The 27,176-nt window shown below is 42.2% G+C and overlaps 2 protein-coding genes and 1 pseudogene across 21 annotated transcripts in view; 2 read left to right on the top strand and 1 right to left on the bottom strand.

Moving 5' to 3' along the window:
* Nucleotides 1–27,176, top strand: part of RAD51B (RAD51 paralog B) — a 403,358-nt gene that overhangs the window by 252,432 nt on the left and 123,750 nt on the right. For 7 of the 17 annotated variants that reach the window (XM_081212884.1, XM_081212887.1, XM_081212882.1 and 4 more), the window contains exon 11: nt 8,109–8,209. The exons of 7 other annotated variants lie outside the window; for them this stretch is intronic. In XM_081212884.1, the coding sequence (XP_081069010.1) occupies nt 8,109–8,209 (101 nt within the window). Of the gene's footprint in view, nt 1–1,303; nt 1,784–2,613; nt 2,663–2,934; nt 3,067–8,108; nt 8,210–27,176 lie in introns of those variants that run through there. 3 more of the 17 variants (XR_014012871.1, XM_081212877.1, XM_081212889.1) reach the window with 3 other exon arrangements.
* On the top strand, nt 8,480–13,856 carry LOC308592735 (liprin-beta-1 pseudogene; annotated as a pseudogene). Its single transcript has 2 exons — nt 8,480–8,713; nt 10,145–13,856. The product of its transcript is annotated as a liprin-beta-1 pseudogene (transcript).
* The window catches only part of LOC308597318 (uncharacterized protein), a 146,941-nt gene continuing 134,293 nt past the window's right edge, over nt 14,529–27,176 (bottom strand). For 2 of the 3 annotated variants that reach the window (XR_014012888.1, XM_081213208.1), the window contains 3 exons: nt 24,643–24,690; nt 22,727–22,810; nt 14,529–18,019 (listed from right to left, as the gene is read on the bottom strand). The gene's annotated coding sequence lies outside the window, so the exon portion shown is untranslated. The remainder of the gene's footprint in view (nt 18,020–22,726; nt 22,811–24,642; nt 24,691–27,176) is intronic. The other variant, XR_014012887.1, reaches the window with a different exon arrangement.

The following is a 27,176-nucleotide window of genomic DNA, read 5'->3' as shown; positions in this document are numbered from 1 at the left end:
GCTCTCCAGTCTTCTGCTTTAGGCTGCTCAGAAAGGCGTACTTTCTGCTTGCTGATTCAAAACCTGCCCCCTGTCATATTTCTGGAGAGAAGAAAAAGTAGCATTCGTCTTTTTAAAGCAACACTTTTAATTGAAACATTCTACAAAATCTGTGGAGGTGGGCATGGCAAAATTTGAGCTAGGAAATATGTAACCAACACCATTTCCCCTTCTGGTCTGACTTGTCACGAAACCCTAAAACCATTCCTCTACAATAACTGTAGATTTCACTATTGTGTTACCGTCTCTTGCACACAGCTGACTTTGCCAGTATGAGTTCTGGAGACAAACTCAGGTGCAGGAAATACACCCCTATGTTCCCTGCTGAGTTGTTTGACATAGGAGGCAACTGGGTGCTTTCTTGAGGCACAAAAGTGAACAGCCCAGAGAAGTGGGCTCCCAGAATCCTCCTCTGTTCTCCTAGAATCGTCACACCCACACTTCCCTTTATCTCCTGTTCTGCTTCCTCCTCTAATCATTCTGTGGCTGCTTGTTTTCTGCCTCCCTCAGACATGGCATTGTGACTCAGAATTGCTGCAGGCACTCCATAAATAGGCTTGTTGGGGAGGGGGGAGCAAGTGATCAGAAAGCACACTTCTTCATCTTGCCATTTGAACTCCAGCTTCTCCCACAATACAAAAGAACACAATACAGGAAGCGCTTGTATACACCATAACTTAAGATGTATAGTGGAAGCCTCTCTTTTGCTACAAGTAAAAAAGGCAAAGGACCTCTGGACGGTTAAGTCCAGTCAAAGGCGACTATGGGGTGTGGCGCTCATCTCGCTTCAGGTAAAGGGAGAATCTGGAGAGCTGGTATTGAATGTGGCCTTTTGATCCACGCACTCACAGAAAATATAAACTTCTGTCACACTGTACTTACTGTGCTTGCACATTTTCTTTGTTGTAGAGATTCATTCCACATTGCAAAAACCACCAATTTAAAGCACCTCTAGTTATGGCCCTGTCTGAGAGTAAGATTTCCCTCAATAGTTCTAGCTAATGAAATTAAGCAGCCTTTTAAAAGTTATTGGTTTACTTTTTTTTACTTTTTTGCTTTTTTATTTTTTGCTATTGAAGTTTAAATTCCAGGTCCCTTTCATTTTATGTACTTGGATTCACTTAAAGCAGTAAGACAGGAAAATTCCATTCTGGCTGTGTGGGTATTTAGCAAGCCCTTATTGCCACAGGACATCAGTTATCTCTCTAAAGTTTTTAAAAATAGAATTATCAGCAACAATCTCTTTTTCTTCGTTCCCCTGCAGGGGGTCAGTTCAATGGGTTCTTTTCCTCTGTGGATTCTGTGAAGAGCTGTGATTGGATGTAATTCATCTAGCAGTAATTTACATTGCATATCAGAAAATGAGAAGTGATGTGGTCTGTAAGCAGTTGTTATTTTTTTCAGTCTGTACATGCAGGGGCTAGTATTTTGTGCACCCTCTGCTGGCTTTGTTGAGTAACAAATTGATTCACATAGCTGTGCATGCTGGTGTTTTGCTGATGAGCAACTTTTGCTGATGTTTTGGCAAGATCAGGTGTTGCATAAGCTGTTGATGTTACTTAAAGGAAAGTGCTACATATATTAATTGCATCTCAAATTGAAACATTGGGGTGGAGGAATCAATGTTTGCCAGATGGAAAGTAATTTAGAAAATGTAGTATTCCCATGCTAATGTGGTCATAAGCTCAGTGAAGTAGGAAAACATGAAACAATAGTGGTGGCTTTCTCTCTCTCTCTGTGTGTGTGTGTGTGTGTGTGTGTGTGTGTGTGTGTGTGTGTGTGTGTGATGTTATTCATACTATGGTACCTGGCATTCAAAATTGAGACTTCAGGAGCTGCTATCCTCCCTTCAGATTTCTTTCTCTCCAACTAATACTGTTTAAGGAGTCTCTTATTCTTAATTTGCCGGTGTTAACCTTCAGTAATCAGTATGGTTGCTTTCTTTTCTTCAGATGTACTTCTCCTTTCAAGGAACTAACACAATCTTCTTAAGAGCAGCTTGAAGCAGGACAGAGCTGTGCGATGAAGAGAACACAAAGTTCCTTGTGATTCCTAGTTTGCTTCAGTCCCGCCAGTGGTGCAGTAATGGCTCTTGGGATTACTATCTTCATGGGGGGGGGGCTGGCCTTACTGAGAAGCAGAGAAGGAGGATGTCCCCCTACACCCTTTCGGGGCAACATCCTGTAAGTTACTTTGCTTAGAGCAGGGTCTGCACATTGCTGAGACATTGTGGCAGAGCTGGATAGCCCTAACGAAAGCAAATACGTAAGATGAAATTGGCTGGCTGGCTGGCTGAGGCCTGCAAAGCCCACCATCGGCTGGTAGCCCATTTGTCCCCTTTACCCTTCCTGTTGATGTATCTGGTGGGTGTCACTGGCACAGCTAGGCTTGGGGGGTGGGGGTCAAATTCTGCCTGCTGAGAATTTTCTCAACATAACACAAAACCATGGATTTTATGGATAGTGGTGAGGATTATTCTAGTGTTTGAATCTGGCCTCATGTTTGTGTGAATCTAGGTTGGTTATTAAACAGCAGATCAGCTTCATGATGATCTAGATGTCCTCTTATTTTCAGTCAGAGTCGAAGTCAGTTGCAAGGAAGCAGATGGAGAAGAAATTAAGAGGTACATGCAAGGGCAAAAGGAGGGAGGAGGGTGTTTTTTTCATACATGCAAGCATATGATTTTTCCATATGGATGCTTATGGGCTTTTTTCTCTCTGCAAAGAAATACTCTTGTCTATTTAAAAAGCAAACATTCCCTTGTGATGACCCTCTAAGGATCTCACAGCTAATATAGTTTTATAAACAGTTTGTAATGTCATGTAGAAGCCTCTAAAAGTACTCTCTTTAGAAACAATGCTTCTGTCTCACATTTCCTGGCATTTTCTTCTGCAGTGCTTGACGTGTTAGTCTTCAAAACAAGATCCCTGTTGTGATGGAGTCATCTGCTGCTTTGGGTTGCCTTCATTTGATCGTGGCCACAATCCAGATAGCTGTTACTTGTGCCCAAGGACTTCAGTTTCCTCAGTGAGACTCTTTTTTATTATTATTTTAAGCAGTCCCTGGTCAACAAACTGCTTTTGAAACTCTCCCAGTTCCCAAAAGTGGAGCTGCAGTTCCTTCTTTAAAGGAAAATTTATATATCAAAAACCTCACTAGACAAGTGTAGGTAATTGTACTGGTCTGTGGATCATAGTAGCCTTTAGACACAGCTTTCTGGTGTCAGATGAGGAACTGATAGCAACTCTAGCCACCCAGTTCTTAATGAGTTTGCATCCACATCAAATGTCTACATGCACTGCAAACTGTTTATATGCTAACAGTGAGATCCTTATCCTGCTATGATGATTTTATGAAGAAGGGTGAGTTCAGACGATGAATTAATTTGATGCCAGCTGAAACATTGTGCTGAAACTAAAAAAGGATAAAGAATACATTCCCACAAGGAAGCATGGCTCATGGGCATAGAATGTCTTTCTTTTACTAGCCAAATTATTCATCAGCTGCTGAATCGCTTTTGGAGCCCTGGTACATAGAGCTGGCGAGAAATCCACCATAATTGTCCTCTGATTCAGCATCCTCTCTCCTTTCCTCCTCTGCACACATGAGTGAAGTCTGCACTTTGCTGAAAGTGAGAAATTTATTAGCGCAAGAGCTTTTCTGTCACAATCTCATTACAGCATCAAAAGGTTTATATCTGGAATGCAAGTTTTAATCACTTTAACAGGTTGACGAGAAATCAAGAATTCTTTGACTGCAATTGGAGCTGTTTCTGTGCTGTTTTCACCATGGAACACAGCAACACTATTTCCTATTCATATAAAGCACTGAGCTCTACCATTTGAAAACATCTTTGGGCGTCATGGGTACTTTCACTGGGGCAGTGGATTATATTCTATAGTTCTAGTCTAAATTCTACTTAACATGTATTATATTTATGTATTGGCTGTACATTTTACAAATAAATAACAGACACAAGTGGAACTTCTGAGAAAGCAGGGTTTATTTTTTTTCAAGTGTAAGGTGAGAAGGGGCCCTCGGGTGAATTTACACGGTGTACCTGGTAACCACAGACTCTTACCAACCCCAGGGCTTCCTTCCCTTTGATAAGTACTGTTTACAAATAATGAAAAGCCTTTATCTGCAATAATTGAGCATCTTGGAAGCCTCAGGTGAATAGGTTAAATGAAAAACAGGTTTGTGTGAATTTAAGTTTTTAGAAGTAGGAGTTAAGTACTGAGTATCAAGTCTATACTTTGTGTTCTTTCTCATAGGAAAAAATGGTTTTGGAAACACAAAAGACTGTTGGAGCAATAGCAGTGCAGTGCTACACTGATTACTTTCACACAAATACATTTTTAATACAATTTTAATTTTCTCTGGTATCTCAACATTCTGGATCTCACATACCCACTTTTCAGACCAGTTCATGGTGTTAAGGATGCATATGCTGGGCTGAACTCACAGCCTCCAGCCCAGTATTCCACGTTTAATAAACTATCACATCTAAAAAAGGCCCCTTCGGGGGTTTTTTTTTTGGGGGGGGTATCCTGGGCAAAATGCCCATTGGTGAGTCTCCTCTTCTGTTGATGGATCCTGGTGGGCTTACCTGACAGTGGTGGCAGGGACAGCTTCAGTTTAAGCAGCACCAGCTGACCAAGAACTGCCATTTTAATTTTCCCACAATGCTTGCAGGGTGAAGCTACATTGGAGTGTAGAAAATTAAAATGGCATTTAGACCCAGGGGCTCAAACACTGGACCAGTGGAGGGAAACCTTTTTAAAGGAGACGCCAAAGAAAGTGTAGTTGGTAGGCTGGGCATTGCAGCCTTGGCAGCAGCCCAGAAATTCTGAGTGCTGATACTGGCCCTGCATCAGAAAGTTTTAGCTCTGTGCAGGGTTCCCTGCCATTACTAATCTGTTGCACTTTAAACTGTTACTCTGAGGAATGAGCATTCTGACTGTTAACCACTGATAAATCCAACTCTCCATGAGTTGGTTTTATAAAATAATTTTACATTTGCAAATTTAGTGAGATCATATGCAGCATCATACATTCCTTTTACAGTATCAGTAATTACTGGTGTGTCACATAGTGGATTTTTACATTCTCATTGAAATTTACAGTTGAAACAAGGAAGATGCTTTCACTGACTTTGCAGCCACCCCTGCCTACCTATCACCCCCACAACCCCCCATGCCAACCCACTCCCTTTACACCTCACCCCCAAAACCCTTTACACCTTGCCCATTACCCCTTACCCCTTTCCCAACCCCTTCTCCCTTCTCTCACACATTACCCAAACCATGCCCCTCTTCCCTCACAGATCATCCAAACTAACAAACACCCCCATTCCCTGACAGATCACCCAAACTACATCCATCCCATCTTCTCACACATCATCTGACATGGCAGCAGTGAGGTAAGGTGGAGACCAAGAAGAGGGAGGAATGGGGTCATAATAGGGGATATAACTTGGCAGAGTGGGCTTACACTCACTCTGCCAACACAGGCCAGGGGCCAGGCTGCTCAGAACACAGGGGCCAGGAATAGAACCTCCACACAAAATGGTTGTCGCCTGTACTTAAAAATTAATTTCCATGATGATTTCTTCAAATTCACGAATGATATGCAGAAATAAGGTAAAGCAGATTTAGAAAACAGATTGGAAATAGATTTATCTGTGAATCACTAGCTGTAAACCCTGGAGGCTTTTCCATTGCTGATTTTGCGTCTCATTCCAGATGCCATTGCTCCACATACACAATTGAAGGTGAGAGTTGTGACTGTTGTTGAGAAATGTAGTTTTATTTGGGCATTAGTAAAAGAAGCTGGAAATGCAGGTGTCAGAACAATTCCAAAAGGCAACTTCGCTATTGAATTGAGTCTGGTGGGTAGTAGGTCTGCCTGGGGCAGTTCCAGTCACCTGGCCCAGTACTACTCCTCTCAGTAAACAGAGAAGTGGGATGCTGCTCTGTTTGTGCTAGAATTAGATTTACTTATTTTTTGTTTGCTGATTTGATTTAGTGTTTTTATTTAAATTTTGGGTTGTGTATAAAAAGGTAAAGGGACCCCTGACCATTAGGTCCAGTCGTGACCGACTCTGGGGTTGCGGCGCTCATCTCGCTTTATTGGCCGAGGGAGCCGGCATACAGCTTTCGGGTCATGTGGCCACCATGACTAAGCTGCTTCTGGCAAACCAGAGCAGCGCACGGAAACGCCGTTTACCTTCCCGCTGGAGCGGTACCTATTTATCTACTTGCACTTTGACGTACTTTCGAACTGCTAGGTTGGCAGGAGCTGGGACCGAGCAACAGCAGCTCACCCAGTCGCAGGGATTCGAACCGCCGACCTTCTGATTGGCAAGTCCTAGGCTCTGTGGTTTAACCCACTGGTCTGTAAATCATCCAGAGAATTTAGTTATATGGGCAGTATACAAATGTAAGAAACAATATGAAATCAGCCTTGGTGGATCCTCTGGATCAATTCTGCCCCACAGCATTTGCCCACTAGTGTCATTTGAAATTCCTCCATCACAGCTGTTGTTTTTCATGTTTCATTTTGAGGCCATACCACACCTTGATGCCAATATCCACATTCATCAATACATAACAAACCGTCCTCATCTGTGTGTTTTTGTGACATTGGTGCCTAGCATACAGTGGTGCCTCGCAAGACGAAATTAATTCATTCCGTGAGTTTTTTCGTCTAGCGAATTTTTCATCTTGCTAAGCACGGTGTCGGAAAAGTTTTGAAAAAGCTTCAAAAATCACCAAAAACCTCAAAAAAGGCTACCACACCGCGTTCTATGAGTTGCTCCTCGAAGTCAAGTTGCAACTGTATTAACGGTGTTAAGAAAAAGGAAACAAACTTGCAAGACGTTTTCGTTTTGCGAAGCAAGCCCATAGGGAAATTCGTCTTGCGAAGCAGCTCAAAAACCGCAAAACCCTTTTGTCAAGCGAGTTTTTCGTCTTGCGAGGCATTCGTCTTGCGGGGCACCACTGTACTTTGATGAATGTGAATACGTGATGGTGTATTGCCTAGGTTTTATAAGAACCGTAATGTTGGAAGCTCACACCTAGAACCCCATTGCATTGGAAGCAAACTCACAAAGCTGTCGGTCCTAATTGAAAGTTGTAGGATGTTAGTTGCTGAGCAGACTGGTTCTGGAATCTGGAGATGTCTTTAAGACAGTCTTGAAGGAAATACAACCTCCTAAATCACTGCCAAATTCAGCACTTAAGTTCCCCTAGGAAATCTCCTGTCAAGATCACAAAAGAGATGGTACAGGCTCAACAAGTTTTGACACAGTTGTACTGTGCAAGATGGATACACTTGGGTTGTTTTGCCTTCCTTAGTTTAAGAAGAGCGACTACACCCATCTTGGCACACTATGTGAGGGTAAACTGCTGTATCAGGAGCTGGCTCTGTCTCTGTTCCCAAAGCAGCCAGGTAGTATTATGGGGGATTAGAGAAAAGAGAAAAAGATGGCAGAGATAATGAGCAAACCTGCCTGAGAAGCAAAGGAATGGGGGATACCCATACACTAGCAGCCTTTCCCCATCCAGTCTGCCCACAATGTGCTGTTGTGCAGAGTCTGCAGCAAAGCAGGGGAATTTGGCACTGACATGGCTCAGAATAGTCATCAGATATTTAAAACAGAGCTAGAATAACAAAGGAGCCCTTTGTAGTGTGAAGCTGCACTGAAAGACGGACCTCCTCCCTCCCTCCCTCCCTTCCCCAGCTGGCTTGCAGGGAGCTGTGCACCAGCTAATGTACACAGTAGAGTGCAGGTTGTGGGTTAGTGTGGGTACGGTGGGGGGGAGAGAGAAGTATTAAATCCTTTAACTGCTGTAGCATTGATAAGCATTTTATAAAGACCTGAGAAACTGCATTCAGCTCCCCTTTGATCAAGCTGACTGTGCTGCTTGCTGAACGGTGCTGCTCGCAGACAGAAATGGGACGCATCTATTTTTAATGCGTTATCTTTGCTGCTAGTCGCAAGTGAGACGGATGAAGGAATGTGAAATATCGCATTGATTTCCCATCACTTTGTTTTCTTACCGCAGCTCCTCTGACTTGGCAACATGGGAATTGTCACTTTTGTCTCTTCTGCATATCTCCCCTCAACCCATTTCAAGGAAAAAAGGAAAAGCTTGACTTAGAATTAGTAAGTTCATATCTGTATTAATTAAATCAGGGGTTTCTGAGGCTGTTTCCAGTAAAAGCGTACAATGCAGCACCTTTCCATACTTTATGGGATTTAGTTCAGTTTATGCAGCCTGGTGATGCGGACAGGACCATTGCAGTGCTGCAACCAGCTTATTGCTCTCTTGATCCCTGTCCATCCTAGCTGGTGGAAGCCAGTCAGAGGGCTTGCCCCGGTGGCTCCAGGACATGGCTATGGAGTGGTGTATTTTTCCCTTCAACAGGCAATAGTATGTCTGTTTCTGAAGACACCCATCCTGGACCTTATGGTTTAGAACAACTTCTGGCCCGTCACAAATACCCCTTCTTGGGTAAGAAGGTGAAGAGAGTGTTAGTAAGGCAGTTGCAGGACTTCTTAGAGGATACCGATTATCTGGATCCATTTGAATCTGGGTTCAGGCATGATTTTGCGAATCACGCTTGGTCATCCTGGCGGATGGCCTGTATCTACAGCAGGACAGGGAAAGTGTGACTCTGTTCCTGTTTCTCAGCAGCTTTTGATACCATTGACCACAGTAGCTTCCTGGAGCAGCTCTTTGGCATGTGTATTAGCGGCAGTATTTTACAGTGGTTCCATTCCTACATTCAGCGCCATGTCCAGAGAATAGCACTGGAAGATTGTGTCTCAAATCCATGATTCTTGTGCTATGGTGTGCCGCAGGGCACAATCTTGTCCCCAGTGCTCCTCAGTCATTGCTCAATATTAAGCCATTGGGAGCACGCATTGGGTGTCTTGGGATACAGTGTCATCAATACACTGTTGACACATAGTTCTGTTTCTCCAAAACATCTGAGTGGTGGGAGTGGGTGGCTGAACATGATCTGGACCATTGTCAGGGCTCAGTGGTGAACTGGATGAGGACCAGTATACTGAGCCTGAACCCTGAGAAGATGGAGGCACTGTATGCCACTTACAAACTTTGGGGATTAAGTGTCATATGAACAGCTTAAATAAATTAATAAAAAATCCTGGAATCTTACAATTAAGGCTGGTATATAAATCTATAAATTTATATTTAGATTTATAAATCCATAAATCTAAATAAAAATGAACAAATCTCACCTTGGCATCATTAGTACACTTAAAGCTAAGTATATCAAATGTACTGAGATAGTTTGAAGCAAACATGTGCCAGGATATGAGTTCAACAGATCAAACATTTGTAATTCCATAGGGAAGATAAAAAAACTAGGATGATTTCCTCGCTATTTGCACATTCTGCACTAGAGGCCTATCCTTAGTGATAAGAGCAGTGTCTCGTACACTGGACAGATCTGTCTTGAAGGAGGTGAAGATAGGAGGTTACGCCTGTGTTGCACCACAATCCTATACTTGGCCGCTCAGAAGTAAGCCCTATTGAGTGTAGTGCAGCAGACTTCCAGCTAAGTCGGTATAAGATTGCAGCCTTAATCTGATATTCCTTCCTTATAGTTCAGTTATCTTGCTTTGGGGTTGCTGGCTTGGTGCAAGACAGAGGGAGCTTTTAGGGGTGGAGAAAGGGAGGGGGTGAGGCCTTTACTTTGGGGGAAGTCCTGGTCTGCTTTTGACTTGGGAATTTGCAGAATCCAGAAAATGATGAGTGATGCAAGTGAGATGCTGGCTGCTGCTTTAGGACAGATGGGTGGCATTATTGTAGGTTCCAAGGCTCTGGACTATTCAAATGGCATATTTGACTGCCAGTCCCCAACTTCTCCATTCATGGGGAGTCTGTGAGCGCTTCATCTCGTGGGCTCCGTTTGTCCTCTGCCCCCCACCCCAGTGTGGGTGTGCACACATACACACCCCGGGCGGCATGGAGACAAGCTCTGACACTGCTAGATTTGGCTAGCTTGCTGACTTGACCAAAAGATACAGTAGATGGGCCTCTGACTCAATCTTCTCCTGAATCCAAAAAAGAAAGCAAAAGGAATCAAGAAGTTGTTTGGAAGAATCAGAAAAAACCAGTCTACCACATTTAATCCAGATAGCATGACAGAGGCTGAGTTCAAAAGAGGAATAAGAACAGCAGGACCAAGATTAGGCTAGTTGAGAGATCTTGGACAAAGCAATAATGATTTTGACATGCTATTTGCTAAATGGACAAAGGAGCAAGTTTACAACTTGCCTCATGAACAGGGTTTGGGTTTTAACACAGGTCATGGCAAACATTGGATACTTTCTGGTCAGACTCTGTTGCAAACTTCTCAGACTGATTTAGAGAAGGAACTTGGAATAAAGCATCCACTGCATCAGGGACAACTCCAGCTCACTATTCAGGCATTAGGATCAGAACAACCAAGGAAAACTGGATTACAATTGGGTTACAAGGTAATTGAATGATATTGGACTATCCCAGTTTAAGACCCAATTTGATAAAGGTTGATGGTTGAATGCTTCATTATATGACTGTTGATGAATTATCGTCTTAGAAAGTTGTGAGTATCCTCCACCACCTTAGCATCAAGCGTGCCATTCAAATTCTAAGAATAAATAACTTTGAACCCAGCTGTCTGGGCAGGAGACCATCAGATGGGAATAACATCACACCATCAGAGGTTTTACAGTGGCCCAATCATCAGATGATGGAGCGGTTGCACTCAGTTGACCTTGCAGAATATACAGGTGAAACTTGGAAAATTAGAATATTGTGGAAAAGTTCATTTATTTCAGTAATTCTACTTAAAAGGTGAAACTAATATATGAGCTAGACTCATGACATGCAAAGTGAGATATGTCAAGCCTTTATTTGTTATAATTGTGATTTATTTGTTATAATTTGCATGTCATGAGTCTATCTCATATATTAGTTTCACCTTTTAAGCTGAATTACTGAAATAAATGAACTTTTCCACAATATTCTAATTTTCCAAGTTTCACCTGTACTCCTAATTTGAGAGGGGGTGGTGTTCATGGAGGGCTAATGGTTTTGGAACATCAATTCAATATAGAGACTATGGTGCAGTTGCTGAACATCCCATCAAACAAGACCTTGCTAAGGTGGCACTTGGCAACCCATTTTAATTTGCTGATCGGTCAAGAAGCCCATCAGCAAAATGCGAAGCCATGGAACCTCCAGATTATGTCCTCTTAACAGCTACAGTGGTACCTTGGGTTAAGAACGTAATTCGTTCTGGAGGTCCGTTCTTAACATGAAACTGTTCTTAACCTGAGGTACCACTTTAGCTAATGGGGCCTCCCACTGCCACGCGATTTCTGTTCTCATCCTGAAGCAAAGTTTTTAACCCAAGGTACTATTTCTGGGTTAGTGGAGTCTGTAACCTGAAGCATCTGTAACCTGAGGTACCACTGTACAGCTAAAGTGAAGCCAAAGAAAGTTGCTTTTAGTAATTTTGGAAATTTAAGGAAGAAGAAGCAGGAAGATGGGGAAGTATATGCATGTTTGATGGATTTGGGACAGGCATCTGGAATTGGATCAAAGAAATGGTTTAAGCCTGGTTTAGATATCAGAGTATATGATGGTGATGATCTAGACCAGGGTGTCAAACTCAAATTCATCGGGGGCCGCATCAGCAGTTTGCCGCCACTAGAGGGCAGACGTTCTCTGGCTTGTAGGCTGCCGCGCATGCGCTGAAGAGGCGGCTTTCTTGTGTCAAAAAAAAGAAGAAGCAAGAATAAAAGGTGAAGGCTGGCGGCGGCTACACGGGCCACATGACGAGGTCTGGCGGGCCGGATTCGGCCCGCGGGCCTTGTGTTTGACACCCGTGATCTAGACAGACTGGAACAGATGGAGGATTCAGAAGTTACCATGAGGCAAATAGAAGCATTTTCTGAAGGCATTACAAAATTGACTTACATGTTAAGACAAAATGTTGCAAGACTTTGCTACTCACTCTCCTAGTGCCAGTATAGCAGATGAGGATTCAGTTGTGGTCCCACTCACAGTGACCCCTTCCCCGGGAGCAAGACCTAGTCTAAGGTGAACAAACTGGACAAGGAAACATTCTGGGATTTGAAATTGGCCACAATTCCAGATATAGGTAAGATTTGGCTTAGGTATTGGGTGTGTGATCCTCCCAGCCTCCTGGTGGAGGGCTGAGGCATGAGAGTCGATCAAGGGATGCTGGGTCCATCACAAGATGCAGAATTACACGGATGGCCCTCCCTTGTCACCGAAAGAAGCTCTATGGCCCACCTGCCGCATGCCTTGGCTTCTGGACAGAGACTTCCAACTAGACCCTTCCAATGGGGTACCCCTGTGATTGAGCTGTTAAGAGGTGGGGATGAGGCACCACTTCACCCCAATGTAAGACAAAGGATTCCACCCCAATGCCCAGACCCACCAAAGTTGTGACTATTGCTATGGGGAAGCCAAAACCTGCAAATGGGGCCAATCTGTTTGCTGGTAAATTCCGTTCTGGCTCCAAAGAGAACCACAGCAAACAATTAAAGAACCACAGCAAAGCCATAATTGCATAGTCTAGAAGAGAAACCATTACTATAGAACAAGCCGCAAAGCATGAATATGAGGGAGGGATGGGAGTGGATGCTCTTCAGCTGTCCTGAGGTCCTCACAGTCCTGAGGTCAGGGGCAGCTGGCCTTTTAAGGCCAGAGAATGGACCAGAGTGAAACCTGCTCCACTCCGGTCTGCTCCCAAGCCCCACCTCCAAGGCCTGGCTTGATTGGCCAGAATTTAAATTTGGGACTGGCGGGAACTACCATCTTCCTCTTTTTCTGGAAAAATAGCACTGAGCAAAGGCAAACTATTATTTACCAATTATTATGCAGTCTCCTTGCTGCTTTAATAATTGGGGAGGGGGGAGTACCATAGCTGTCAACTTTTCCCTTTTCTTGCGAGGATTCCTATTCGGAATAAGGGAATTTCCCTTTTAAAAAGGGAAACGTTGACAGCTATGGGGAGTACTATTCCAGTACCTCTTTTGTGCAAGAGATCAGTCATCTTACAGTGCTGTTTATAAGCCTTTATGCCATATCCTGTGAACTACTGCCTTGGCATAGCTAAGGACCTTCATAGCTAAGGAGGGATTTGAGCCTTGAGTTTCCTACATCTAATACCAACATCTAGCTACCATGCTAGAGATAAATACGCTTTTCAGTTGCAGGTACTGTTAAGCAAAGAGTTTATTTTATTAGGAAATTAGTCCACCATGATCCCTAAATTCACATAGCTTAAATGTGACAGCCTCTTCTAAGGCCTTTGGGGTGCAATACTTGGTGATTAGGGGGTAATTCCACCCTGCCCCATGTTGATCTATTCCTTCTGCAGTGATTACAGGGAGGGGGATCTATTAATTATTTCCTTTCCTATAGCAGGCATGTTGGCCAATTGCTGAAGCACTGGTAATCCCAAACAACAAACTTACATTCAGAATTTACTCACAAGCCATAGTTTGTCATTTTTTCTTTTATTGTAATTAGATTGAAAGAAAGTGCTTTGGGTAGCTAAGTTGGAGATGCCACAGCCCTTTTTATTTGGGGGGAAAGGTTCAGCACTGGTAAGAGTATGTTTTTGTCCATGATTGCAGATTCAGTCAGTTTCTCTGTATCTACAGATATTTTTTCCCTTTTTTCTTGAGGTGTGAGCGGAATCAGAGAGCTGGTTCAGCAGTTTTTATGACATGTCCCATTCTTCTCGCTCCTTTTTACTTTCTGAAAGGAAGAGATGTGGATTCTGTAGTTGCATGCTCTACATTTTAGAACCAAGTCCCTTAAAATTATATTTGCAGTGTCTTTTTCAATAGATTGGTCTCAGAAACACTCCTTCAGTTTTTCCTCCCTCTTTTATAGCCTCCTCACTCATTGTGCCTACGGCTGAGGAAGTTATCCAGCCACCCTTGTTTGAGACAATATTGTATAACAAAACGCCTTATTTTCATAATTTCCTCTATTGGACTCCTCCAGCTAGGCAAAGACTTCAGATTCTGTGGATATTTCCATCTGTAATACCCTTCCTGGCACAGTTCCTTCTTCTTATGAGCCTTCTTGGCAAGGCAATAGCAATCAAGCCTTGCTTTCCATTCTGGCCTGGCAGCAGAATTATTAAAACTGTGGAGGCTTCTGGTGCAGGAAATTGTGCCATTTTCTTTGTCCTCATCCGAATTATTGCTTGGTGTCTGGCACCATGTCATGGAACCAGTCAGAATTGGTACCATATTTATTTATTATTTTCCAGGAAACAGCAAACACTGAGCAACAGCGCATAGAGGACAGCAGCAACTTTCCCCCCTTCTTAGCATGAAGTGTACTTGGGAAGGAAGAGACTTTAGATATCAGTGGAGTTGTGTGTCTGTGGATGCTGCAAAAGTATAGTAGTTACTATGGGGAAAGGAACAGGAATGAAAGGGTGCAGGCCAACTGAGTTTATAAAATTGGCTTCTTCATACCATGCCTGGATACAAAAGAAGTCCCCCAAGTGGTTGTGTGAATTGGCCCCATATTGACCGAAAACAAAGATAGTGAGAAACTGAAGTATCTGTTGTTTCTTTTCTTCCAAAACTTGATGAAATTGCATTTGTTATTAGGGTCGTGCTTGAAATGATAAAAAATGATCACCAAGGACAAGTCTCTTGTAGCTTGTAACCTGCTGGTGCTAGTTAGACTGTAATTTGCAAAGACAGCAATATTCTAAAAGGGTACACCTGAAGCAATTCCCACAAAATAGTCTATCTGAAGCCTCACTGTCTTGGGAATATATAGGAGCAGAAGAGGTGGGGGAGACTTAATTATTTACTTAAACAATAAATTGTTTTTCCATACAAAGGAGAGTTCTAAGGAATTCTGATTTTTCTCATAAGCTTTGTTCTTAAAATTTAAATAAGATGGCAGAGTAGTAGTCAGGTTGCAATAATTTTTTTAAAGGGTGAGGTTGAAGCCCTAAGGAGCGAAGCTGCAGGTGTCTTCCTCCGGGGAATTTATAATACCTGCTATTTGTTGCATTCAGGGCCCATTTTAAAGCCAGTTCCCCCACGCACACAATTTCTGCTTCTGAAGAATGCGTAAGAGCCTGGAGGACGTGATCTCTGGCAATTAATAGCAGGCTGGAGGGGGGTGGGTGTGCTCACGAGAAAGGATCTTCCCTTTTCAACTTGAATGGTAGGATTTGAGTGAGAAACTTCATAAAATAATTTATGAAGATCTATATGATGTAGCCTAGGAAAAATGTTTATATCTGTATATAAAAAGAGAAACATGAGTTGGATCCAGAGATCCTATGAGTTGAGTTCTGGTCACTGCCAGGACTATCCTAAGTAACCAAACAGAGGAGGCAGCTTTTGCAGATTTCATCTTCACCCTACATCCTCCTACACTGATCTCCTCTGAGGGGAACCTGTGGAACAGTCTTGGAGGTGGCACAGGAGCTTGTAGGGATAAAGTGGAATTAGTGGGAGTTGGCTTTCCCACACACACTTTTTTAGCTGCATCCTCACTGATCTAATGCACATTTTCTCTGTCCTGTGTCTTAATGTGCATTGAGATATAAGTCAGTGTAACCATCCAAACTGTTTTTAAGCAACCCAACATGGATAGTACTATACCAAGCTTTCCAAATAAATGGCATAAGTCAGATTCTAGAGTAGAATAGTGGCAGATTTTCCCTTCAAACTTAAGGCTTCTAGATCAACACAGTGCTGTAGCTCATGTAGTTCAGATCAAAAAATAATCCAAAGTCTGTGCAACAACTCCCCACCCCCAAACCCTAAACTCAGTTTCCTGATAATGTAAAGTAAATAAGGATATTTTTCCTTGTTTTCTACAATTTATTCTTCTACTCATACAATTTTTGATAATTCTGGTTTTGCTATGGTTCAGGAAAGACAAAGGACACTGAACCCTGCTCTTAAGATGGTACTAGAAATCTTGCTCCAGACACCTCTAAGTTTCTAAGATTACACCCAACATCAGCCACTTGCTGATCATAAGATCTAGAAACTTGATATTTAAAAAAATTATCAGGAAGCTGAAGTCACTGCTTGAATCTACTTTCCTATGGAATGTTTTCTGCATTCCTATGGAAATTGCCAGGACTAGCAAAAAGAAAAGGGATAGCGATAACTTTTTAAGTTATTTATTTCTCAGTTTTTAGAGAGAATCAGCCAAGTGTTTAAGAAAAGTCTCTGTTAAGTTTGAAAGCAGCACAATCTCCTGATTATTTCAGTATACGTATAGCTGGACAAGGGGCAGGTGAAGGGCCCCAACATCTTCACACAAGGGTTGATCACAGGCTGCAGCTAGCCTTTTGCTGTTGTGCAAATTTAATACAGTTTTAAGCAATTGCTTCAGATGTCCTTGCAAACAAAACGTTGCACAATGATTGTTAACTGACTCATATTAATATAGAAAAAGAGAAGCGAGGTTGTTAAGCAAGCTGCTTATGAGGCATGAGAGGTTGTAATCTGCTCTGTAAGTTCACACATATGTTTGGGTGTTTCCATATAAGTCAGTGAAGTGCTGTTGCAAATTAACAATAAAGGAAATGAATATTTTCGTTTAAAAACAAGGCAGAAAATTGAAGTGGAGACCTGCAAAAGGTATAACAGCATTTTCTTCCGAGTGCGCCTAAGGGGAAACCCTCTGAACTGCAACTATAGCGGATTGTATTCCATGATGAAGCTTCTTGAGGAACCCTCGGAATAGAACATGTCTATCCATTTGGGTGTGGTGCTAGACTGTTGGGGCAGCCCTTGTTTTGAGCTGTTTTTTAGAGACAGGCCCGTTCACTTCAAACATTTTTTAAAAAATATGGATGTGGAGAACAAAGCTACCTCTTTTCAGAAAAGGCATGTCAAACTCTTGTAACCCACCAAGACCTTCTTTTTCTATAATGATTGGGGGGGGGGGGGTGTTACGCCTTCCCAGTACTTTAGCCCTGAATAATGTAGTGCTTCTTTTGAGAGAGAAGTTTAAGGCTTACTGATCTTAGGGCAGAGGTTTGAAATTGAATCACTCACTGGTAAATGAAAGGCTGAGTCTAGTCATACATTTATTATTATTATTATTATTATTATTATTATTATTATTATTATTATTATTATTATTCTCTCCCACGACCACAGCCTGAAGAATTTCTGACGTAAATTTATCGCTACAAACTCAGGGAGATATCTGTGGAATCCTATACATCACCCATTCCCCCCCCCCCGTCTACTGCTTTCCCTTGTGACTAACAGGGGTCAGCAACCTTTTTCAGCAGGGGGCCAGTCCACTGTCCCTCAGACCATGTGGTGGGCTGGACTATATTTTTTTTGGGGGGGTGAACGAATTCCTATGCCCCACAAATAACCCAGAGATGCATTTTAAATAAAAGGACTCATGCGAAAACATGCTGATTCCTGGACCGTCCATGGGCCGGATTGAGAAAGAGATTGGGCCGCATCCAGTCCATGGGCCTTAGGTTGCCTACCCCTGGACTAAAGTAGGAGAAAATGAAAATTAGAAAGAAAGTGGTAAGGCAGGGATAGGGAACATGTGATCATCCAGATATTAGTGAACTGCATCTCCCATCATCCCCTGAGCGTTGGCCATGGTGGCTGTGGCTGAGGGACTCAAACAACATCTGAAGGACCACATGTTCCCCCATCCCTGGAGAAAGGAAACAGACTGTTATGGGACAGGGTATTAGTTAATGAACTCAATCAGTAAAGTGTAACCGGTTCTAGAACTTACAGCTGTCTTGTTACATAGAATCCTACATCTTCACCCCTTCTCTCCATCTCCATAAGAAAGAGGACTTTTCCTTTTAAACGAATACTGAAAATTTGGAGATGGTAGCTTATGCATTTCTACGGAGACGCTGCCCCTTTGCAGCTGCAGACCTGGATAACAATACAATAAGGTAGGAATCAGAACCTAGGAGAGAGGCATTGGGACCTGGTGCCACTAATAATAAACATTTGAGCTGCCCTGATTTTAAAAGGGGGCATGTTGAGAAGCCCTCATCTCTGGCCTAGCCAACACTTCTACCAATAAAAGAAGAACAAATTCTGCTTCCTTAACTCCCTTCCTGGTGATTTTAGCACATTTTGCTCATCTTCCAGGTCAGATTGTTCCTCCAGTGACCTAATCTGGGAAGAATAGCTCCCCACATACCCAGACTGATCTTCTCTCAACCACAGGCAGCAAAATCATGTGGAGTTCCTGGCAAAGGGATTTCCATGTATTTTTTTAAAAGGAAAGAAAATATATTTTACTAGATAGTTTGTAGAGCTTTCTCTCTCCTAGAGATCCTAATTGGAGCACATTTAGGAATGGAGAGTTGAGGGCTTTTGTCCACATCTCAAGCCTGCCAACAATCATATGGCAGCAAAGTGAGAGGAGGCCTTCCATCATTCCCGTATCTAAAGGCTCACTATATAAACCAGTGTTCTCAGAGCACTGGAATATTCATTGAGTTGCTCTCCCCCCCACCCCCCCTTGGCCTAGTTAACCTGGTTGAGACTTAGAGTAGGGCCTCCTCAGTGTCAAACTCCTTACTAGGGAAACTCACATTAGCCCATCATTATGGGTTGGTTTGTTTTTAGATGGCAGGCAAAGGCATCTGGGGTGGAATTATTTATTACCTGTACAGTCGTACCTTGGTTGTCGAGCTTAATCCGTTCCAGGAGTCCATTCGACTCCCGAAACTGTTCGAGAACCAAGGCGCAGCTTCTGATTGGCTGCAGGAACCTCCTGCACTCAATTGGAAGCTGCGGAAGTCCCATCAGACATTAGGCTTCCGAAAAACATTCACAAACTGGAGCATACACTTCCAAGGTTTGCGGTGTTCAGGAGCCAAAACATCTGAGTACCAAGGCGTTCAACAACCAAGGTACGACTGTACAGCAAAAAGATTCTAGAGAAATAGTTTTGAACATTGGTTTTATTGTGTTAAAGTTCTGTTGTAAACTGGATTGAACAACAAGCTATTTCAAAATGCAGTGGATGAATTTTAGATATCAAACATTCCTAGGAATACAGTGGTACCTCTGGTTACGAACTTAATTCGTTCTGGAGGTCCGTTCTTAACCTGAAACCGTTCTTAACCTGAGGTACCACTTTAGCAAATGGGGCCTCCCGCTGCCGCCACACCGCCAGCACACTATTTCTGTTCTCATCCTGAGGTAAAGTTCTTAACCCGAGGTACTACTTCCGGGTTAGTGGAGTCTGTAATCTGAAGTGTTTGTAACCCGAGGTGTTTGTAACCTGAGGTACCACTGTATATTTTTATCTTGTTAAAAGAATGCTATTTTTTCTGCTCACTTGAGCAACTTGAACCTAGTGAGCCAATTGAAGTCAATGTAGTAAAAGGGCCCATCCGACCAGTACCCTGTGCTCATATTTTGGAACCAAAACAACAACTGAATGAGTCAAACACAACCAGGCAGTTTAGCTTCTACCTCATCTGTGGGAACAAGTGATTTTGTCCTTGTGACTATGCTGAGCATTCTGTTTGGTGGTATTCTTTGCTTATTCCCACCTGGGTATATTACACCAGACGAAACACCATTAATTGCTTCTGAAACAATGCAGAGAACTGTTTACACTAAGTTTCCTTTTCTAATTTTCTCCTTTTCACTAAGTATCCTAAGAGACAGAGCTGACCTTTGCCAGAATTACAAAGAGCACCCAGCTGGGTCTGTACACATTTCTTAGGAAACAGGTTGAGAACAAATCTGACTCACCGTCAGTGCTCTAGAAGCTATTACAGTAAATCCCCTTCTTCTGCTGACTTCAGCAGAACAGTTTCAAATCTGCATCCTAGTTTAGGATGCAGCACCATAGGACTAAAGAGCTTTAAAAAAAAATTAAGGGTTGGGAGACAAAATCAAACAAACCATTAACCGGTGGCTCTGGGACCCTTAATTTATTGCACATGAAGTTTATGTCCAATTTTCTCTGGATTTGGGCCAAGGTTAAGAAATTTCCTTTAAATCAAATACCTTGACTTTCTCATTACAATTGGAAAGCAAGTAAGGATGAAGTCATTTTCAGATCTGGCCAGTGGAAACAACAGAAAAAGCAAAGAGAAATTTCTAGAAGATTGGTATTTGGCTAAAAGGCGACCTGTGCCCATGCAGGTGTAGCCACAGGTAAACTCTTTAGGCAAATGCTGCTTAGGACAGTTACTGTTCCTGCTATTTTATTATTTTTAACTAAAGAGTGTTCTTAATATCAGAATTCTTCTAGCTCCAATGTGATATATTGTGAGACACCACAGTTCCCAATTCTATCTCAGTATAGCATTCCTGTGTTGTTAACATGCAGCTCTGATCATACATGTAGCCTTACATGAATATTTACTTGTATTGTCAATGGAAGCAAACTATCCAAGATTTTGGGGCTACCTAGATAAGGCACAACCAAGGGCATCAGCTAATTTGCCTAATTGTACAGAGGAGAAGGAAGAGAGATAAAGAGAGAGAATTACTGCCGCTATGTGAGAGGGGAGGGCCCTAGGCTGCAATAGAGGCTATAGTGGGGCAAGCTTCAAATGTAAATGAGGTGGAATTGAGTATATGAGGGCAGAACAGAGAGGCAAGAGAACAAGATCAAGAGAAATGAGAAAGTGAGATTGAAGCACCAATCTGTTCCAGAGAGGAAAGAAGGAACCAGAGCTTTCGCACCAAGGTTCATGATGACCTGGGAGTTTAAAGTTAGGACCGGATACCAAAGGTTCTAGGAGCGTCTTGCTACAAATCATGGGTGTCATGCTGCCTCTTCATTAGAAAACCGGACCACAGTTAGTTTTCTCTTCCATATAGGTAAAGGCTGTGGTGGGAAGTAAAGGTAGGCATGTCTTCATAGGCTCACCTGAATGACCCATGGTATCAGTTTCCAACAAATTGGGTTCCCTTTCAAGCCTATGTTCACAGCCACAAGAGCTGGCAGCTTACTATGTAAATTTTAATGTAGTAAGCTTTCTTGGGACCCTGAATTTTGCAACTAATACAACATTGTGGGCTTTTTTTTAGCCTTGCATGTAATCACAAGATACACATAGTTGTATAGCCATTGTACGTGTGATACTGTGAATGTTCTAAGTGTCCTTCTGATCTGGAAATACTTTCAGACTTAAGCATTTGCACAGTTATACGTTATCTGTCCATATTATTTCTCAATACATCTGCTGACTCTATGTGGCAATTTCCCCCACAGCAGCCTTTATAGCAGCAAGTCACTTAAATAACTTCCAGCTCCTTCCCTAAGCTTATGTTCTTTTTCCATTACATCTCTCATTCATTTTCCAAGCAATTCTGAATTCTCCTTTTCCCCTTTTTTTATTTAACACATAAATTAGTGCAAGTCATTGTGTACTATATATAGCCCTCCTGTCTGTTTTCCATATGCTTTGACCTTGGCATGCTTCTTTTCAACATTCCAGCCTAATTCAAGTCCCCCTCTCTCCTCCTGCATGCATGCACTCTTTTTTGTTTCTTGTTTTTTTAAAGGAAATGGACTATATTGAATTCAAGAACCAAATAACTGACAACTAAAGAAAAAGCACTGTTTGAGTACTGTTTTTTGTTTTTAAGTGTAGGGGCTAAATTACTGGCATAACCGTATATTTCTGTGACAGGAAGGCTGAGCGCTGGGGAACTGAATGGAAATAGAGCCTAGAACTAGCAACTTCCTGTGTTCCAGTGCACTGAGGTACAAAGTAGTAGCTGAGGAAGTGAGTATGTGCTCATACTGGCTAAATAGCTGAGGAGAATATGTACTCATGCTAGCTACCGCTAGGAGGCAGCTTTCAAAAGAGGCACCAGTTTGATCTGAGCAGTGTAGGCACAAGTGGCTTCTAGTGCTCTCCGCACTTATGACTCTGGTTTGCACCAACATTTATGTCTGGAGTCTCTGCACCTATCCCACACAGATTAAGCCCGGCCTCTACCAGCAGCCACATCAAGAGGCCAAGCCCAGTCCTCCATTGACTAACATCTGTTAGTGGCAGCCGAATTATCAAAGTGTGACTACTACTACATTGGGTCTAACAAACAGAGGACCAAGAAGGAAGGTTAAAAAGAAAATGCCTCAGAAAGGCATGGGTGGAAGAGGCTGAGGACTGCAGGAACCCTGGCAAGGAAAGGGTTGAGCATCAGAAGGTGTAAAAACTTCATACAGAAACTATGCAGAGGCTGGGAGCAGGAAAACTGCTGAAGAGTCAAAGACTTAGCTCGCATCTCAAATAGTATAATATTGCAGATAGAAGCATTTCCTGCCATTTCTAACAGGTTCCATTCTAATCAACAGTAGTATTAATAGCAATATCTATTTTTCTGTTATTTCTATTAAGAAAGGGAGGTTTTCTCCATCTCTGGAAAGAAAGAGTTGTACTCTGTTTTGATGGAGAGGACAGATCCGTGGTTTTCAAGGATTTTGATACAGAAGAAAGTGATAAAACAGTGTTTTCTTGCATTTTCTGTTGACAACAGGGTGAGTAGGGCTCAAAAGGCACAGTTAGTTTACAAATGAGTTCCTAAAGTTTTAGTACATTTACAGTTCAAAATAATGAGAAGAAAGTAAGCTGCAATCCTATACACACTTACTTGGAAGTAAGTCTTACTGAACTTGGTGACTTCTGAGTAAACATGCACAGAATTGCCATATTGATCTTGCATCATTTGTGATGGCTAGAATGAGGAGAAAAGAGCATTCTCAGACTTTTTTTATATAAAAAGGTCAATATATTCATTTGCCGTGATAAATCTGTCTCAGAATGTATATGCCACATCAATAGAATTCTGGGCCCTTCCAAAATTTGTGGATTTTGTCAGAACAGTACTGAGCTATTTGTGGATTTTGGCAGAACAGTTCTGATCCAAGATTAAAATTATCATTTCCAGATGATTTACAGAAGGACTAGAATCATTTCTAGTCCTTGTTTTAGAAGTTTAAAAAACCCTAGCCTTGAACACCCCCACAAAGCTTATAATTGGCAGAAATAATGACTGCTTTGCTCATCACCTATTTTAAAGGATCTATAATAGTTCCCTTCCCATATGTTCTCCAATGCAAGGAGTGTCACCTTCAAAACAACACAGGCCACTTTAGTCAAGAAAGGATCACCCAGGGCATATTGCATAACCCTCTCAGAATCTTGCTTTTTGTGGGATGCTTTGATGGAGAGAGGGGTATGGAGGATGAAGATCACTTCCAGGCTAGAACAAGGAGCCCTATTGTTTGCCCAGCTCTATGTTGGTTTTTGTTTTCTCTCATTCATTACAGCATGATCAGATCACAGCTGGCCTAAGGATATGCTTTCCAGTATGTTTAAGATTTGGAACAGTCCCAGGTTTCAGGAACACATGACAGGGAAGAGAGGGCATCTGTGATACTGAGTGGAAAGCAAATTTCTGCTTTTCTTCAGACTGAATTCTCCTTCAAGAAGCAACAGATTCTGATTGGCTGGTGGTCCTAGTCAGTGGGAAAAGGACAGTTAACTGTCAAGTGTGGAGAAAGAACGCCAGTTGGGAAAGTCAGTTGATGATGGCTAAGACCAGTAAAAGCTGAGGCAAAGTGGGATAGCTGAGGTCTAAGCTAGTCCTGCCCAGTGTGATAACTATACTTTGCTGGTCAATATCAAAGGAAGGGAGCCAGTGGCTGTATTAGACTAACAGGCTGTCGATGTGTAAAGCTAAACTGTCCAGGCATAAGTACACCTGGAGGAAATTTGGTGTCAGAAGCAGATTGTATCCAGTTACTGGACCGAGTTTTGAGTGAATTTGGCTGGGTTAGAGCTTTAGGTAATTGGACCTGAAGTAAATGCCTCTTATAGGCAGGTTTCAGCAACCAAATCTATTGAGTTCTTAGAAACGATAATCAGGACCCTATAGTAAACGTCAGTACTTTAATGTACAAAATATCCCTTTAATAAACCATCTTAGCTAATAGTTCATTCTTTCTCCAGTGTGGGAGTCAATCTCACATCTAAACCTATTATACTAAGCTACTAGGAAGTTCTAAAAGCATTCTAAGGGAATGGGTCACAGCAAAAAAAAGTCACCACAGAATTCTGAATTATTGTAGCAAGGAGTTCCATAGAACTTGAACAATAAAAATTAAAGAAGCACTAATATCTAAATGTGTATTTATACAAAGTGGGACTGAGGAAACATTTCCCCATAGGCCTTCAAAAGGCTTAGTAAAGAGTTGCCAGGAGAAACACACCTGGCCAATTGTGCTCAACAAAAAGTGGGGAAATGGAAAAAGAAATTCCTTTCTTTCTAATTTTCCCTAATCCTAAATAGTGTCATAAAAAATAGAAAAGTTATACCTGTATAGCCAGCCTCTTGCTTGACTATTGCTGAGTTAGTTTCTCCTGGACCTATTTACTGCTGAGAGGGGATTCCTTTTTGGCATATGGTTTCTGAAATATAAACAGAGCAGCAAAGAATGCCTGGGGTGAGAGGGTGGAGAGAGGCACGAGGCAGGGAGGTGCTGGTACAGAAGAAATTCACCCTACCTGCAATTTGCTTGCTGGAGTTTATATCTCCAACTGGAAAATCACAAGCTGCCAAAAGAAAAGAAAAGAAAAAAGGAAAGAAAATAATGTCGTGATGGTATCCTTTATTGGGCAAACTCGAATTGCTTAAATGAAACAAATGAAGTTTTTAAACTCCACCAAAACTGTTCATCCAGGATAAATTGTTAAGAGTAAAACTAAAAGCTCTTTGAGTTTCAAAAAGTCAGAAATAGTAGTGTCACTTGATTGTTCTGAGAGCAAAGGGTGAAAATTAGGCTAAGAAGTTAAGAAGAGCCCTGCTGGATTAGCACCATCTAGTCCAGCATTCTGTTCTCACCGTGGCCACCCAGATGCCCATGGGCATGCAACAGCCTTCTCCTGCTGGTGTTCTCTATCAACTAATATTTAGAGGCATATTGCCTGATACCTTCTGATAGATTTATGCTTTCCCAATCCCCTTTGAAAGCTGTCCAAGTTGGCAATCATCACGATATCTTGGTAAAGCTTCCTCCAGAATTTAACATGTCTTGCACAAGGAAGTACTTCCTTTTGTATATCCTGAAAGTTCAAGTAATACAAGAGAGGTAGAAATTATTATTATGTGCACCATTCACACCAGCGCTCCATGACCACTGAGATCATTCCTTATTAGGCTGTTTTAGAATCTCCCACAACCCCTTTGGAAGGTTTTCCCCCTTAAATACTTTTTGTACATCTGTAAACCTTGGGGTTTCCCTAAGCATGGTGCTACCTCCCTCTAGTTTGTGGGTCATGTCATTTTGAGTCCATATGGATACACACTCAGAGAATTGAGTACCTTTATTAGTGTATATTATGACAGAAGTGGCAAAAAGACGGAACATCTTCCCCCTTCTGCTCAAACATATTGTGGGGTGCATATTGCTGAAACATTTTGTGGAGAAATATTGTATGGTGGGTGAAATTTAGTCAGACCATACACAGAAATCCCTGAACTCACTTAAGAGGTATTTGCAGCGAGCCCAGATAAATGAAGTTACAGGTAGGTAGCCATGTTGGTCTGCCGTAGTCGAAACAAAATAAAAAAATTCCTTCCAGTAGCACCTTAGAGACCAACTAAGTTTGTTATTGGTATGAGCTTTCGTGTGCATGCACACTTCTTCAGAAATGGTATCTGAAGAAGTGTGCATGTACACGAAAAGCTCATACCAATAACAAACTTAGTTGGTCTCTAAGGTGCTACTGAAAGGATTTTTTTTATTTGTTTCAGATAAATGAAGTTAGCTTCCAGGGCTGATATTATACAGGACTACACTTGAAGTTCAAATAAGAAGTTGCTCTCACTGAAAAGCCTTCAGGTTTCAAAAGGAGGCACAGATGCTTATTAGTTCTTTGAAACATAACATTCGTTCAACATGAAAAGTTCACAAGGCTGTTTCAGCCTTCTAAAACCCATAAACCTGATCAGTATATTTATACCTCTGCAAACAGTGGCCTTGTTTATGTCAAAAAGTCCAAGGTTATCCTGATTTTACTATTTTTAATTTAGCTAGGAATAAGCAGAGGAGGAGGACTTAATTGCAAACAGACTGAACTTTATATAGGAAATGTGTATGCCCCTTGGGGGCACCTAGAAAGTGAAGGCCTGAAATTAAAACCATATTCCTTTCTCCCTCACTCCCTAAAGCATGTAAGCCTTGAATAATGGATTGCTGTTTGCTAGCATTATGTCCTGGTGGTTCTTCCTGCTCACTGTAACACTGGTCCCATTACCGCTGGGTTATTAGATGGTTCACAATCAGTACTACTTTTCTAGAAAAATAGGTGCCGCTTCTCACCATGAAGTTGTTACACTTTTTAACAACGAAAAAAGAGGTGCTGGTACTGCATACTCTTGAGTACCCCCTGGGGGGGAAGCACTGGTCACAACATATTTAGAACCTAAAGGGTGTTCAAGAAAACTATAGAAAACTAGCAACCTTGTACCCAGCATTTCCCGGGAATTCTATGAAACCAAAAATTCAGTCTAATTCTGAAACCAATGGTTCATTGCAGTTGTGAAAGGTTCAGACTGCCATCTTGATTCAAAACAGCACCCAGTTGTATCCAAACATAGAGAAAAAACCTGCATCTTGATCTCAGGAACCATCATGAAAAGCTTGGTTACGATCTCTAAGGCAGTGTTTTTCAACCTTTTTTGGGCAAAGGCACACTTGTTTCATGAAAAAAATCACGAGGAACACCACCACTGTGTGCGGAGAGGGAGATGTCAGAGCCCCGCTGCTCTCTATGGGGAATCGGATGAGAGCGGACCGCCTGTCCGCTCTCATCCGATCCCATCCGATCTGATCCCCACCCAGGACGGATGGAAAATAGGGTGGACACAGTCCGGCGCCCGCCTAGTGGGCGAAAATGTGACATTTTTTAAAAAAAAAATCTTTCGAATTTTTCAATTTTCCCCACGGCACACCAGGCAACATCTCGCGGCACACTAGTGTGCCGTGGAACAGTGGTTGAAAAACACTGCTCTAAGGTGTCCAAATGCATAGTGGCTG

This window comes from Podarcis bocagei (genome assembly GCF_964188305.1).
Source record: "Podarcis bocagei genome assembly, chromosome: 1".
NCBI classification, from domain to species: domain Eukaryota; kingdom Metazoa; phylum Chordata; class Lepidosauria; order Squamata; family Lacertidae; genus Podarcis; species Podarcis bocagei.
The sequence above is the reverse complement of the archived record's forward strand: the minus strand, read 5'-3'. Positions and strand labels throughout refer to the sequence as shown.